At 39.4% G+C, this 16,154-nt stretch overlaps 2 protein-coding genes across 2 annotated transcripts in view; one reads left to right on the top strand and one right to left on the bottom strand.

Moving 5' to 3' along the window:
• The window catches only part of C7H2orf88 (chromosome 7 C2orf88 homolog), a 40,878-nt gene extending 32,064 nt beyond the window's left edge, over window positions 1-8,814 (bottom strand). The window contains exon 1 of the mRNA XM_048309022.1: window positions 8,728-8,814. The gene's annotated coding sequence lies outside the window, so the exon portion shown is untranslated. The remainder of the gene's footprint in view (window positions 1-8,727) is intronic.
• On the top strand, window positions 8,591-15,264 carry MSTN (myostatin). Its single transcript, XM_048309016.1, has 3 exons — window positions 8,591-9,067; window positions 10,891-11,264; window positions 13,383-15,264. The coding sequence occupies exons 1-3, from the start codon at window positions 8,695-8,697 to the stop codon at window positions 13,761-13,763; spliced, it is 1,128 nt and encodes a 375-aa protein (XP_048164973.1). The 5' UTR covers window positions 8,591-8,694; the 3' UTR covers window positions 13,764-15,264.
• The last annotated feature ends 890 nt before the right edge of the window (window positions 15,265-16,154 follow it).

Genomic DNA, 16,154 nt, shown 5'->3' with positions numbered 1-16,154 from the left:
ATTCTTTGCATAGTCAATAGAGAGTATGAAATCTTCACATGATTTCCATGAGTGTGGGGCATATATCCATGGATACAGTGATAGTCAGGCTCTTTGCTATGAAGAGTTAATCCTTAAGTAGTTTTAAATTTCTGCAGAATGGTAGAGGGGGTTGAAAGTCTGTTACTGATGGTAAAAACCCCCCAAACAGTCAACTCCCTTGTGGCTTATTCTTGTTTATCAACCAGTTGGCTAATGTTGCCAACTAGCAGGCTGGTGGGAGAGAAAAACTTGAAATCCCAAGGATAATAAACAAAAACCAAAACCAAACTTTTAAATTTTTAAAGCATCAGCCTTTAAAATTGTTAGGAATTGGAAGTGTCTCCTAGAGGAACCAGAGGCAATTCCCAAGAGAAAAGGGCAGTAAATCTAATGCTTTAGCCAGTACAGGCAGCTTTCCTTCTGTTGGTGCTCTTATGTGATGCTTCATAATGGAGCTCATAAATAGGGAACGTCTTTACTACATCAGCAGGGAGTGAACAACAAGTAAGGGAGGATATAAAGGAGAGGGAGTTAAAGCTGAGTTTCTTCTTGGATGCCCCAACACTTGTAAACAGTTGTAGTAGTTACGTGAAAATCCTCCCAAGGTACCTAATTTATTACAAAACGTAGCATTTATGTTCTTTTCCTCCAAGTGAAAATCAAATACATCAAGCAGTTTTACGCAGCCTCCGATCTGCTCTCTGTCTTCTAAAACCCCAAAGCAGCTTATGTGATTTCCTGTCTCTGCATTATTTTGTACAGCAGTTTTCATAAATACCTGATTCTTCAGGGTCCTACTTTAAAAGAAGCAGCTTCCTCAGAAACCACAGCCTTTCGTGCCTGCATTTTCCCATAATACACTTATGACATTAAATAACTTTGTAAGGTTATATGTTTGTAATATGTCATATTTCTTCATAATCAGCTATTTTCTTAACTTTTTCCATAGGGTTATTAAAAATTTACATTAACATTAATTTTTAATGCCAGGGTTAAATCGGGTAGCCTAGCTCTCAGTAGTAAATTCAACCTTTGGTGATGAATACACCAGATTCAAAGGCGTTCTTGAATGAGTGCAGATCTGAATGTTGCTTTATTTCTTCAAGAATGTTACCGCTGCTTTTCATTCAATCCTAGAGGCACTAGGATTGTGCCTGTCTAAACCTGACCATAGATGAGCACATGGCAGAAAGGAAAGAAGTTTAATTTCACCATAATTTCATCTTATTGCTGGCATCAGATGGAATTCAGCTTCCTCAAAGGTCTTTGCTCATGAATCAGCAGGGCTGACTAACAGAGCTTTAAACTAGACTTGATGGGAGAGGGGATAACATCAAGATTGGCCATGACAAGTTGTGGGATGACATGCCAGGGTTAGAGGGATGGGATGCCAGCAAGAGCCCTGAGCTGGTGGCTCCAAGACACAGTGGCTGTGCTGGAGCACACTTCAGGTCTTGCAGAGATGAACCAGGGCACTGTGAGGCAGTCAGAACCAAGATGGAAACACCAGTGAAATACTTCAGAGCGCCCAGCTGAGGTGCCTCTACACCACTGCACACAGCGTGGGCAGCAAACAGGAGGAGCTGGAAGCCACCGTGCTACTAAAAACTGTGACTTACTTGTCATTCCTCAGGTGGGACAAATGCCAGGACGGGGGTGCGGCTATTGATGCCTACAGGCTGTTCAGAAGGGACAGGTGAGGAAAGAGAGGGTGAGGGTTTGCCCTCTACATCAGGAGATGGACAGAGAGTGAAGAGCTGTCTCTAAAGAATAGCCATGAGCAGGTTCAGAGCTTATGGGGAAGAATCAGAGATGAAGTCAAGGAATGTTGTAGATAGTGTCTACTGCAGGTCCCCCAATCGAGGGGAGCCTATTGACAAAGCCTTCTTGGCCCACCTACAGGAGGCATCCCATTCACAGGCTCTTGTCCTGCTGAGGGGCTTCAACCACCCTGACATGCTGGGAAAGCAACACAGTGAGCTGCAGGTGACCCAGAAAACTCCTGGAGTGCAAGGAGGATAACTTCTCTGGCCGGGTAATAGACAGCCCTACCAGGAGGGAGGTGATACTGCACCTGATGGTCACCAGTGCAAGTGAGCAGAAGAGGGAAAAAGCTTTCTTAGCCCTGTATGTTGCTATATTGCTGTGATTTTTCTTATTGCTTATAGACAAGTGGGTGTTACAGGCTGTTCCCATCCAGCCTGTGGATTCAGTAGAGGCAAAAACCACAGAGTGGGACCAAAGCAAAGGAGGCATGCAGGTCATAGAGAGGGCAGCAAAGGGATAGTTTAGGATGACAAGCCAAATCTATTCCACAAATAGCTATCTTCTGAATAAAAAAGCTAATTAATTCAGTCCATAATGGCACTGGGGAAGATTGAACAGAGCCAAATTCACTGCATTTTGCAAAACCACGTTTTCTTGTTCTTTCAGGAACATGTTAGCTTTTAACACCTTATGCATTAAAAACAAACAAACAAACAAACAAACCCAAAAAAAAAAGAGGAAAAAAAATAAAAGGAGAAAGAAACAGGAAAAGGAAAAAGAAAAAAAAAACACTTCAGAGCAGCAGCCCTCGCTTCCCAACAGATGCTGTTCCAGAACAACCCAGCAGAGGACACGCCACTCACACAAAATCACTGACCTCCTGGGGTGAAAATCCCCTTCGAAGAGCTGTGCCTTGGAGAAAATACAACCGTTTTTGTAGCTGGTGATGCCGAGAGAAAGTATTTTGGTATTTCAAACACTTTGTGCAAATGCACAAGTGAAACCTCTCCAAGCACGGTAACAACTCTTTAGAGGAATCCAAGGTTTGTCATCAGTGATGCAGCAGCTGATGCAGCTATTTTAAAAGACATTGAAGATGAAAGTCAGGATGAATGTCAGGAATTACAGGTAAAAGTAGAAAAGCTACAACTATAAAGAAAAGAAAGAAAAGACAGCATCCTTTAAGAAGGGCAGAACCCTTAGAATTAAGTTAATGTTTAATAGGGCTCTTTTACAAGATATATGATAAGATACATAGACACCTTAGCAAAGGCTGCAGAATAAAATCCTAAATACAAAAGAACTCAGAAAAACTGGAAGCTTTCACGATAACTGCACCCTTCCTTAAAAGTTTTAAGGAACTTAACATACTTCCCTATCTGTTTCTAGAGTTCATTTCAACTACTGTATCAGGCTAGTTCTGGAGCAATGTGTACTAGAACATGCAGGAGAGGAAAAAGCAATACGGTATTTTTGGCCCAATTCCAGAGGCACAGTTATGCACGGCAACAAAAAAGCTGCAGGCAGGAGGGAGATGGCCAGGAGCTGAAGGTAACCCTATACAACTTCCCCAAAGGCTATGTTCAGCAGCATCTCTTGGGCAAGCTGAGAGGTGCATCATGGGCTGAAATGGCCACAGCAGCCCTTTGCCACCAGTTTTACCTGTTTGCCCCATTTTATCCATTGCACAATTGCATACCATGGCTTGTGAGACACTCCTTCCCGCAGCTTCTGAGTGGAGGAAATAATCTTCCAGAGAGAGTGACATTTTGTCCTGCTACTCAAACCACAGACCCAAATACACCTCATGGGAGACCACTGAAAATCCCAAATCGCTGAACGTTCTTGGTCTTCATGGGAAAGCCATCTGCCAGCAGGGGTTGAGAAGGAGTTGCAGTATAGCCCATCCAGATGCCAGTGTACCAAGTAATCCATTCCCTGAGCCATGCCTGTTCTTCTCCCGTGTGAAACAGGATATCTAGAACTCAGAACTGGTAAAACCAAGATGGACATATTTCTTTCTTGGCAAGCTGAAGGAATTAAATATTCATACCATCAACATATATGAAGTTGACTTCCAGAATGTTTAAAAGGTTATATATGACTACTTTCTTAGGGAAAAAAAAAAGTATAGCAAAGGACAAACTCTTTCAAGCCATTTGTTACAGAGCAGGAACTCACACGAGTTACAGCCTTCATATTTTAGTTCATGGTAGTAAGTTTAAAAGTGGCTATGCTTGCCCTACAGTGGATGCATTTACATAATGTAATTGCAATCATGTTTCCACAGGCATTTTGTTACTGCAAGAGTTCTTTCTAGGTGTTTTATAGACATGGCCTTATATCTGCTTTGTGGTTCAAAGTAATGCATTTATCTTGTGATTCCAGTGGCTAAGAGAAAGCATCTGGTGAGCTAAGACAGCTGGACTCATAGTTAAGCACTTGAAACACCCTAACTCCACTACATTTAAGTACACGTCTGAATTTTTCTATTCAAATTTCACTGTTCTAAACAAAATAACTTCACAATAATTATTTCCAGCTTATAGCAGCAAAGAAAGAGATGAGTCTAGTCCAAAAAGACTTAAAATTGAGTTTTCTATCCATTTCATTTTGCTATTCTGGAATTTAGGCTCTGTGCTGACAAAAGTGAGAGAAAAGCTTACTCAATTAGTATCTTCCACAGCAGCTCAGGAGGAATGTTATCTCTTCCTTATAAGCAAACCAGGGAGCGAAGCCAACTGGTTCAGAGGTAGGACTTGACATCAATGTAAAGAGCAATCACAGATTTACAGTGCATTTTGCAACACCTGCTTTGTTTCTTCAAGTTCAACCTTCTGAAGTGAATCAATTATGAGAACTATTTCATTTAACTTAAACAAGAGATTAAAGAAAAGTGAATTTCTGGTCCTGCAGGCTGTAAAGAAGTGTTTGAAAATGCAGCCTACAGCAGGATGAAGTCGTTCAGTTGCTGCAGGGTTATAACCCATGTCCCTTTCCTCCTCTGCCAGGAAAGCAGCTCCTTCATACTCCTGTAAGTCTCCTTTTTCTCAGAAATGTCCTGGTTCCCTTCCATGTCCGCTTGGTCCTCCCCCAAAACAAGCTGAGATCCCATCCTGCTGTCCCTGCGCACACTGTGTGCATTGCTGGCCGGGCAGGGGTGACAGGCTGGGGATGGTCCAGGGTGAGTGGCGTGCTGAGCACTGCCGAGGGAGCACGAGCTCACTGGCTAAAGAGCCTGCCAAAAAGGATGGGTAATGCTTGGGCTCTGCTCACCTTCTCCTCAGGGAGGGCATTAGTAATCTCCTTTTCCTCTGCACAGTCACTGTTTTTCCATAGAACTTGCAGTTACAGCATGTCTTTGAAACCTCTATATCAATCAAATTTGTAGGGGGTGGGTTTAGTTTCTTTTTCCTTTTTTTTTTTTAATTTTTCAAAAAAATTTTTTAAGGTTTTTCCAAGAGCTCATGGTGGAAGGGGGAAAGTAGAGGAGAAGTTGCCAGGTAGACAGATGTATGCCTTTTTCCTTTAAAAAGGAACATTCTTGCAGTGCTTGATTTTGGGGGCCTGAGCCATGATCTCCACATAGTCAGGATTGGGAATACTATTCACTATTGGCAGGCACAACGGGTAGAATGACACAAATCCCAAAGATACTATTAAAATGCCATAACATTCAGTAAGATGTGCATTTCATTTTTAACTCTTCTTTAGTTTTGATAGTGATAATGTGTTAGGGTTTTGTTGTTGTGGTGGTTTTTTAAAGTATTTTTTGCCTAATAAATTTTAGAACAACTTTTACCTGGTCTCTTTATCACTTATTTTTCTCCCCTCTATCACCTTCTTCTATAGTCATCACTTTCCAAAAACACTACAATGCCAGTCAGACAGAAAAACCACATATTCTATTATTATTATCAAAGAAATTAGATTCTTCAAGAGCTCCTGATCAAGTGCAACTCATTGTGCTCTTTCCTAAATTCTTGCAATTTCAGAGAAAAAAGAATAAGCCAGAAACCAGAAAAGATGAAAAGTATTCTACTAACAGCCCAGAGTTATTCAGAGTACATATGAAATGCATTTTATGAGGGAAATGGAAAAATATTGCTGTTATGCAGCTGCTGGTGAATTCTGGGGTGCTTTTGTCACCCTCAGACAGCAGTGCCTGTGCCACAACTCCAGCTGCTCTTGCTGCCTCCTGAACAGCGGTGCTCAGCAGGGTCTGTTTGCCACCATGCGTCACCTGAGAGCAAGCTGAGCTCTTCCTCAGAGCTCACTGGGGTGTCAGGCTTACAGGAGAGGGCCTTGGTCCTGCAGCCATAAATAAGTGCTGCACAGAAGGGAGCAAAGGGACTCTAGTTTGCAGATTAATGGAATCTCTGCAGAAGCCTGGGAAAAGAATCTTGAAGCTCTGCACATTCATGCTGGCCAGCCAGAGCAGGAAGGCTTGCAGGAGAAGGAGCAGGCCAGGTACCAGTGTGGCTGCAGAGCACAGCCCAAGAGGAGGCACAGTGCTGAGGCCTTGCTGAGCACCTCTCTTGCCCCTCTCCCTCATGAGTGGCTTTTAGACATGGTCTGCCACAACACTGAATTACTTTCATATCAATGACTGCATCATTATTTCCATCTGTTTATTGATGAACCATTATCTTAAACTGTTTCTGCTGTGAAACCTGGTACCTGTCAAAGTTTCCACTTGGACTAGATTTCTTTTTACAGCCATCTGGCTAAGTCATTCTAGTTTAAAATAAAGAAATAATTTAAAATGATTTTATGATGGCATTTGCTGTCATAATAGTAAACAAACTCCAACTTAAATCCCCCCAAAAATTCACCAACAGGTCAGTGCTTTTCAGAAAGATTCTTACTGTGAATCATCCTATGCATCTTCCATAAAAACACATTTCGAGCACTTAAAATGTCCTAAGAGTCTGTTTTAAAGGTGTTATAGGCATGGCAGGCAGTCTGCACTGCAAACTCCTGACTTCTAGTTCCAGTGAACCACAGCCCATTTATGTTACCACATGTTGAGAGCAGCTGCATCGGTCTCTGTGTAAAACTCAGATGCTCAAGAGCTAAGGCAGCAAACTGCTCGCTTTGAACATGGGTTTTTGGCTAAAATCAGAATATCAGGGTCTGACCCTAAGGCTGTATGCCTGGAATGTGTGAGCATGATACATCTATCACTTGCATCAACTTTACATCAGGGCAGGACGACCAATTTCAATTGAATACTTGTGATTTATATCACTGGTAATGAGCTGAATATTAGGCTCAGTTCTGTGGTATACAGTGAATTTGCATGCCCTGGGGAGGTGATACCAAAAAAATATGAATGACCATGCAGAAAAAAATTTTTTTTGAGAGTTCTGTCCACATCTTTACCTATACCAATGTTTTTCTTACATGAACACATGCAAAACACCTTTTCTGACATATTTTTAGGTGTACTCAAAATGGGAAAAGAAAAGAAACCATGAGAAACTGAAAATTCAGTCCTAACTTAGGCAAACTTTGGTATATTGCATGAAATTCCAGGATTTCCCTTTGCTGTAATACACAGATTCCAAACATACAAATATATACAACACATACCAATTCCAGGGTTTCTGTTTGCTGTGACATGCAGTCTGTGCTGAGCAGTAACCCCCTCCACACTATGAGTTCCATAATTATTGCTAACAGCACACCAAAGGCTGACTACATTTGATTTTAAGATCCAATGTAAGATTTTATAAGCCATAACCTATACAATTACACATAGATGTATCTCTCTTATGCAGAAAGAATATTAAAACTGTATTTTTAATATATAAGACATAAGAGAATTTCTAAGTATTTGCATAGAAAGTAAAAAAAGCACAGAGATACCACTTAAGTTGACATAATACAGAGACATTTTGAAGAGAAATAAAAGGTTACATGGAAACAGAAGATAAATACACAGTAGCGATTCAAATATTTTAAGGCTTTTAACGTTTTCACTAATAATGAAAATAGCAAGTTGAACTATTCCTGTGTAATATTAAAGTGAGTAGCTAAAGATACTCCTTAAAATACCTTTGTTATTAAAGATACTTAATTTACTGCCCAGGATTCTGGTGACAGCATGAAGAGGGGACAGACTCACGTTTCATAACTGACTGTTAATTCAGTAAAGGATTATTTCTGTGGATTTTAATGTATGTTAAAGGGGCAAACAAATAAGAGAGGCATTTGCATAGCATCAGATATGCACAAAATCTCCAATACTGCTTTAGCTAATGTCTAGGAAAACCCAGTAAGGTTTTCTGAAATAGGAACTGCTGAATATTTATTAGTTGTTAAACAATATAAATTAGTACTCTTTGCAATCCATTTCTAAAGTATTATTTTCCTGCCTGCTAACAGTAACCCCTTGGGATTTTCTTTTAAACAGAACAAACTTTCAAGTCAGAAAGATTGGTAGAAGCCTAAAGCAAGTTTAGAGCAAGGTCTCTCTTGATTCATAGTACAAGTACACAGTTGGTATAATATTTAAGAATGACAGTGCTGTCTTTCAGTACTGCTGCCCACAATACTTGGAAATATATCCTTTCAGAATGTGAAGGCATATCCTCTGCGAAGTATCCAGATAAATCAGTTCACCCTTGGCTGTAACTAAATGCTGTCTAGTGACTTGTGATCGACAGGGCTTTACCCTCTGACAGCCAGATTCATTGTTGGGACAGCAACCAATCGTCGGGTTTGACGACATGAGCCTAATCAAAGTTGGAGTATAAAAAGCCCCCTTGGAATATATAAGGTACACCAGTGTGGCAAGCTGTCTCTCAGATTGCATTTGCTTTCACGGATCTGTTTAGGACTGAAAGGGAAAGGGGGAGGGGGAAAAAAAGAAGGCAAAAGTGCTGCACTGAATGTGAGATCATGCAAAAGCTAGTGCTCTATGCTTATATTTACCTGTTCATGCTGATTTCAGTTGATCTGGTGGCTCTAGATGACAGTAGTCAGCCCACAGAGAACGCTGAAAAGGACGGACTGTGCAATGCTTGTACGTGGAGACAGAATACAAAATCTTCCAGAATAGAAGCCATAAAAATTCAAATCCTCAGCAAACTGCGTCTGGAACAAGCTCCTAACATTAGCAGGGATGTTATTAAACAACTTTTACCCAAGGCTCCTCCACTGCAGGAACTGATTGATCAGTATGATGTCCAGAGAGATGACAGTAGCGATGGCTCTTTGGAAGATGATGACTATCATGCCACCACCGAAACGATTATCACAATGCCTACAGAGTGTAAGTAACCCTGCTTCTTTCGCCTCCCACTGCCCCTCCGAGAGAGTTGTCTCTGCTGTAGAGCCACACAACTCCTCCTCAGGCTCTCCCAACAGGCTGCTGACTGAAGTCTGCTGGAGGGAGGGAGGAGAGCATTATTACTAAAGAATTTGAGCCAGGTTCAGATGACCGTGTGGCAATCCTTTGTTTTACTGTTTGGTTTTCGGCTCCTTATAATGTGTGTGCCCTGTAGCACTTAGGATTTGCCCACTGCCTTAGAAAGCAAAGGGAGATCTGCAGTTTAGTCAACTTCATTATCTGCAGCACTCAGGGCATTTCCTCTCACAAATATAAAGTACAAGTGCAGATAACGAGAGAACTATATTTTTGTGAGGGAGGTTTCACTGGCCAGTATTTTTAGAAGCAATAGAAATCAACAGAAATGCAGCTTAGAGCACTATATCTACCTAACTGCAACATGCTATAGCAAGTGCAAGTAGAGAGTTAAATTCTTGCTTCTTTGCTGATCCCATAAACTAGCACCACCCACCTCGGAGTTAAAACTATATATTTAAAGCAAATATGTGTGTAACAGACTTAAATGTAAAAATGTCCATGCTATAGCAATCAGCTCACGTAGTCATGCCAAGGAAGAATGAAGGCATTTACTGAATGAGCAGATTCTGAGTTATCTTCCGAGTGCTAAACATCTGCTATGGCTCCTATCAAGTATCTTTTGCACAGCTAATACTGTAGTATCTTATGTTCTTCATCAGCTAAGGTATTTGACTATGGCAGCTGTTTTTTTAAATAACACTTATGAATATGATGTCAAAAAGGAAAAAGATGACAGGACATATAAGACATGTTAGCAGTTAGAGATATCATTATGATATGCAGACTAGAATAATATCAGCTGCTCTCACCAGCTAAAAATGAACCCACAGATGAAAAAGTAAATTCTTCAGTGAAATTTTTCAACTTAGTAATTATTGAGATGGGCACTTAATAGCATTATTTTACTGCAGCCTTATCACAAAGCTGAGGTCTGCCTGCACTTTTATTCCAGCCTATTATGTATAAGGCTTTATAACTATTTTTAATCAAACTGCTTCATAGTTACAGTGACTGAAGAAAAGTTGTTGTGTTTCATTGCTGAGTTCATTTCCTACATCTTATAAAAAGCCCTTGAGCTATTTTAAATGCACTAAAGAGACAGGTATCTTAAGTGACGAGATTTATGAATGTTAAAGCCCTGCACCATTTAGGATTAGTACTACCCATTTTATCCTGGCATGGAAAGATATTGCCATGACTAGGTATGACAGCTGCATCATAGGCTACAGGAAGAAGGAACGCAGCACTGCACGTGACTTTCCTCTAATATAATTCAAATGAAAACAAAATGATCCTTATATTAATCCTCTCAATTATTTTCTTCCACTGAGAAAAGAAATTTAAATGTTCATGCAGTTTGCCCAGGGCTGTATGGTCTGCAGCACGCTGAGGCTTTGGAGTAAATTAGAAATAGCTGGATCACCACACACGTGTCGAGTCAGCTTATGCAGAATTGCTATTCTGCATGCTTTATGAAGGTCCTCAGGAGGTGACCAGCAGAAATGAATTGGTAGTAGGTGATAGAATAATAATTTTGTTGACATCCATTAATGTTGCTGTAGAGTGTAAACCATAGAAAATCAATTAAGTTAAATCCACTTTATTACTGGTACTCTTTATAACATACTGTAGTATTTCCTATGCAGTCTGAAAAAAAATAGTCAGGTTTATATATGCTTTTTTTCTTGTTCTCTGTTCAGTAATCTGTTCTTTCCATTCATTTATAGCTGATTTACTTGTACAAATGGAGGGAAAACCAAAATGTTGCTTCTTTAAGTTTAGCTCTAAAATACAATATAACAAAGTAGTAAAGGCCCAATTGTGGATATACTTGAGGCAAGTCCAAAAACCTACAACGGTGTTTGTGCAGATCCTGAGACTTATTAAACCCATGAAAGATGGTACAAGATATACTGGAATTCGATCTTTGAAACTTGACATGAACCCAGGCACCGGTATTTGGCAGAGTATTGATGTGAAGACAGTGTTGCAAAATTGGCTCAAACAGCCTGAATCCAATTTAGGCATCGAAATAAAAGCTTTTGATGAGAACGGACGGAATCTTGCTGTAACTTTTCCAGGACCGGGGGAAGATGGATTGGTAAGTCTATTTAGAAAAATCCCATTTCACTGAAAAGCATTTAAGCTCTGTTTTAAGGTTAAAATGGATGCATTATTTAGGGAATGGAAGATAAAAGTTCTGTATGTCCAATTCTTTCATTCTTTACTCTCTGATCATGCCAAAAATCAATAGCATTCCTCTGCCTGTTTCCCTATTTAAAAAATTGAGAGAAATTGTAGTATTTCAGAGAGACATTTCGAGGCATTAACTAGAAAAGGTTTTGGCAATTACTGATGGATGATACTATCAAAGTAACATTGTTTTCAATTTTGAGTGCAAACACTGCTCAATAAGGAGCTATTTCACATAAAGCTAAAAGAACAGTCTTTAGATTGTTTGATTGGTAGGAAAGATGCCTCCAATATTGCTGAGAAGGCAAGGGAGTTCCTACATACTCTCTATGCACATATTTTCTATTAAACAACAAGAATTGTCTCTTTACGAAGGTGAGAACAGATCTTCTCCATAATGTTAAGTTCTTTATATTCCAATACTTAATAGAGTGCATCATTCTAGAAACGTCTGAATAAAGAAATTCTGCTTGATACAATAATTGAGTCATAATGATAAGAAAGAGCATAAAGTAACTATCTGGTTTGTTTTTATAAGAATAGATGAACAAATTAAACCTGAAGTGTACCCACAAGTACACCTGAAGTAAACCTGAGGTGAAACTACAGTATTTCCCTTGCTATTTGTTTCTGCAAATCACTAATCATCTACAACCTATAAAAATTTCTGAACTTATCACAATGAAGTGATCCCTCCTTTTGAATACAGTATGAAGAATATTATTCTACTTTTATGTAGTAGATGAATCTGTTGATCACAGAAATATAGAAATATTTAGGTTGGAAAAGACCTTTAAGTTCATTGTGTCCAACCATATTTATGCAACATTTAACTTCACAGCAGCATAATATAATTAAAAAGAGCTTAAAAGAAAACTCTGTGATACCTTAATTGTACATCCAATATCAATACAGATCTCCTGTATTTGAAACAGGCCAGCTGGATATCATGATCAGGAATGTCTTCACCACCTCCATCCACTCAGATGATTATACATATGGATAACCCATGGCTATCACCATCTATAAATTAACATTTCAGTGGCAGAGGAGGGTTAGAGGCACAGCTGATAACGGAAGAGGAAATCTCTCCTCTCTTGCCTCCAGCTCCTCTCCAGCAGCTCCCGGTACAGGGGTGCTCCTCTCACCAAACTCCTCCCCATATAACTTACCTTTGGGAAGAGCACTTCCAGCAGCTCCACAGCTCGCAGCCAAGAAGGCGGGTATCGGGGCAGAGGGAAATCTGTGTAACAAAGTTAGCTGGGCTGTTACTCATTTCGGAGGAATGGTCTTTGTGGAATGGCCCCATCAATGCCAAACCAGCACAAGGGGCAGAAATCAGTGTGTGAAAGGGAGCAGCTTCGGGAACTTTTTCAAACTCATGATCATGATGGTTGCAATTCCCTTCTAGTCTCAGTTGGTGACTGTGGAAACACAACCTTGGTAGGAGGCATGTGGCTGGAAATCTGCCAAAAGTACATTCCTGGCCACAGGACTCTTCCAGGAGTCAAAATATTTAGCTGCCCCTCCAATTTCATTCAGTCACAGAGTCATTCAAGCATGGCAGCAATAGAGGAGCAACTTTTGTCCTCCTTGGTCTGGACAAAAAACCTTCCTTGATATCCAGAAAGCCTGAACTCAATATGCTTTTAATGGAGGAAATTTCAGAAGGACTCACAAAAGCTATTATTATGGAGTTTAAAACAAACAAACAAAACTCACACCAAAAGTAAAAATCCAGCATCCTCCAAATTTCTGAAATATTCTTATAGCAGTTAAATGATTCTAGCACTGAGATAGTGGGGATTTCAGGGACAAATACTCAGGGTCTTAAAGCTCTGTATAGAGAAATAGCAGGGAAATACAGAGATAACTATAACAGAATTGTAGGAGGTAAAATTCTGGTTTTAAACTTCATTTCAGAATATTAATTTGATACATCTACATCTGAAATATTATTTGCATGTTTTTAGTGAACTTGGGCTTACCCCAGAAATGATTCCAGTTCCTTCTCCTCTTCTCACAGAACCCATTTTTAGAGGTCAGAGTTACAGACACCCCAAAACGGTCCCGCAGAGATTTTGGTCTCGACTGCGACGAGCACTCGACAGAATCCCGATGTTGTCGCTACCCGCTGACGGTGGATTTCGAAGCTTTCGGATGGGATTGGATTATCGCTCCTAAAAGATACAAAGCGAATTATTGCTCCGGAGAATGTGAATTTGTGTTTTTACAAAAATACCCGCACACCCACCTCGTGCACCAAGCAAACCCCAGAGGCTCGGCAGGCCCTTGCTGCACACCCACCAAGATGTCCCCCATAAATATGCTGTATTTCAATGGGAAGGAACAAATCATCTACGGCAAGATACCAGCCATGGTTGTAGATCGCTGCGGGTGCTCATGAGATCCCCGTCAGATCCACTGCTTCACAAATCATGGAAGCTACCACAAAAAGAAAAAAAAGAGAAAAAAAAAAGAAAAAAAAAGAAAAAGTTATACCCCCTCACCAGTCTTTCAAACTGTGAAGTTACGTACACAAGGCATTGCCGACCTCCTGTGTGCTACCGTACAGATTTAGTGCAGCACCAGCTACAGAACATGAACTAAAGGACAATGTAATTACCTGATGGCTGCTTGTGAGCCAGCAAAAGAGAAAAGCTACAGTCAAATCACCGGATTTAATCCATGAAGTTCTTACATTACGAGGGAATCAATATTCAGTCATTCGGATGCAAATTTATATGCAGGTTTCAGTACATGTTGGTAATCAAAAGCAAACTCCTTCTCACCTGAGGACAGAAGGAGCAGGCTTTTAGGTTCCTTTCTTCACAGCTTCACTTAATATCATAGTTACAGGAACATATATACTGGTAACATATACGCCACTACACAATACCACCAGAATCATCCTTAAACACTTGAATATATAGTGCAGACTTGTGAAATGTATCAGATGAAATTCCACATAAACGGACAAATCCTGAAATTAGGGATGGCATAGTGTATTTAGCGTGTTTCCATTCCTTTTTCTCATTAGTATCTTAGTAATCAATGGCAATGGTGCTACGTAAGCAGGCTGAGTAAATAGAAAGATAGTTATGTAAGTGAAAGAATTTAGGCTTAATAATGAATTTGCCCTATCCTCAGGTACACTATTCAACATTCGCAAGAAATCGATATTTTTTAAATGAAAAGGAATAGTTTTCTAGACATAGAAAAACAGAAGGCAGCAGAGAAGTCCAACATTCAAATTGCAATCCTACATTTTAACCTGCCTTTGCAACATTACCATTTGCACTATGGTAAACCAATGCAAATAGTTGGTTGCTACAGATATTGTTTAAAAACCACTTTGATATAACTGACTTGTGTAATATGTATGCATCAATATTTTGTAAATAAATGTTTATTTTTTAATCACTGTTGGTATATGTTCATCACAAGAAAAGAATAACTCTAACCTGTACTTTAGTTTAATAAACAAACCCCAATATTCTCTTCATAATATAATTTTATGGATTTTAACACAAATAATATGTAGGAACAATGCAACGAAGTAAACCATATGTTGAGAATTATTCTACATTTTATATGTTTTTTACATTGGTATGAGCCATCTAGGACAAATGATGGCTGTTGACATGTTTATAAGGTTCTTTGGTTTACTCTTTTTATGGTCATTTTGATCCACAACTGAATTTCCATATTTTGAATGTTATGTTCATAAATAATGATGATACCACAAAAGATTGCTATTAAATGCATTTTATTATATTTAAAAGTTTGCAGCAAAGTATTTTCTGTATTTGAGTAAACATAATACACGGATTTCCACACAAATTCTGTACATTTTCCTTACAGTAAAAAGTTGTTAATTGAAATTAAAAAGATCTATTTACTATAAAGTCCATTTTATTTCACATGTGAAATAGAACTGATAAACCAGGTGTTTGTTAAGACAACACAATCACTGTTAAAACACCTTCATGTTAGTATGATGCACGTTTTTGTTATATTCTGGAATTCAGTTTTGAACTTTCCTTTGTGTAAAACCACCCTAAAATTGCAAAACTGCTTGATTTTCTTTCCCTTCCCCTTTTATATATTTTCTGCCTTGGTGGTAAATATTTTGTATTGAGTTTTTTTACTTTTTAAAAATTTGTATGCAAGGACATTAAAACTTAAAAGTTTGAGCAATGAGGTTTGAAACTTAAAAGCAAACAGATTTTCTGCAATTTCTTTTGAATGATAAGGAGCTCTGCTAAAGCTGTGTCCAAGCATCAAGCAGATGTTCAGCTTCTCCTGATGCAGTTCACCAGAGCAGATCCCTGGGGCCCTTAAATACACTTTCAATTTAGTTTCCCACAAAACACCATCAGACTAAATAAAAATCTAAAAACTTTTGGAATACAGACTCTTGGTGAAGCCACAAGAATTAAAAGTACAACAAAATTCCCCTCCTAACCAAAGTTACAGAATTAAGGGAGAAATCCTCTGTTTGTTGAAGTCAGAGGCAAAACTTTCACTGGCTTTAAGGGAGACCAACGTTTTGCCCTTTGACTTTTAATTCATGACATTCAGGCACCAAGTAGTGCCATCCTGCTCATGTGAACTATCAATAGCATCTCCTTGCGTGAGGCTTTTAAACCATTCAGAGACTTCAAATTAACTTCCATATACCCTGTAGCTAAACATTCACTGCTTTAATTGGGCCAGTTCATATAGCAACAGCTGCAGAGATGCAGCAGCGTGGATTCTGCAGTTGACAGGGAACAAAATATATTCCCAGTCTGCA

This window comes from Corvus hawaiiensis, chromosome 7 (genome assembly GCF_020740725.1).
Source record: "Corvus hawaiiensis isolate bCorHaw1 chromosome 7, bCorHaw1.pri.cur, whole genome shotgun sequence".
Lineage (NCBI taxonomy): Eukaryota > Metazoa > Chordata > Aves > Passeriformes > Corvidae > Corvus > Corvus hawaiiensis.
This window is presented reverse-complemented; position numbering and strand designations above follow the sequence as displayed.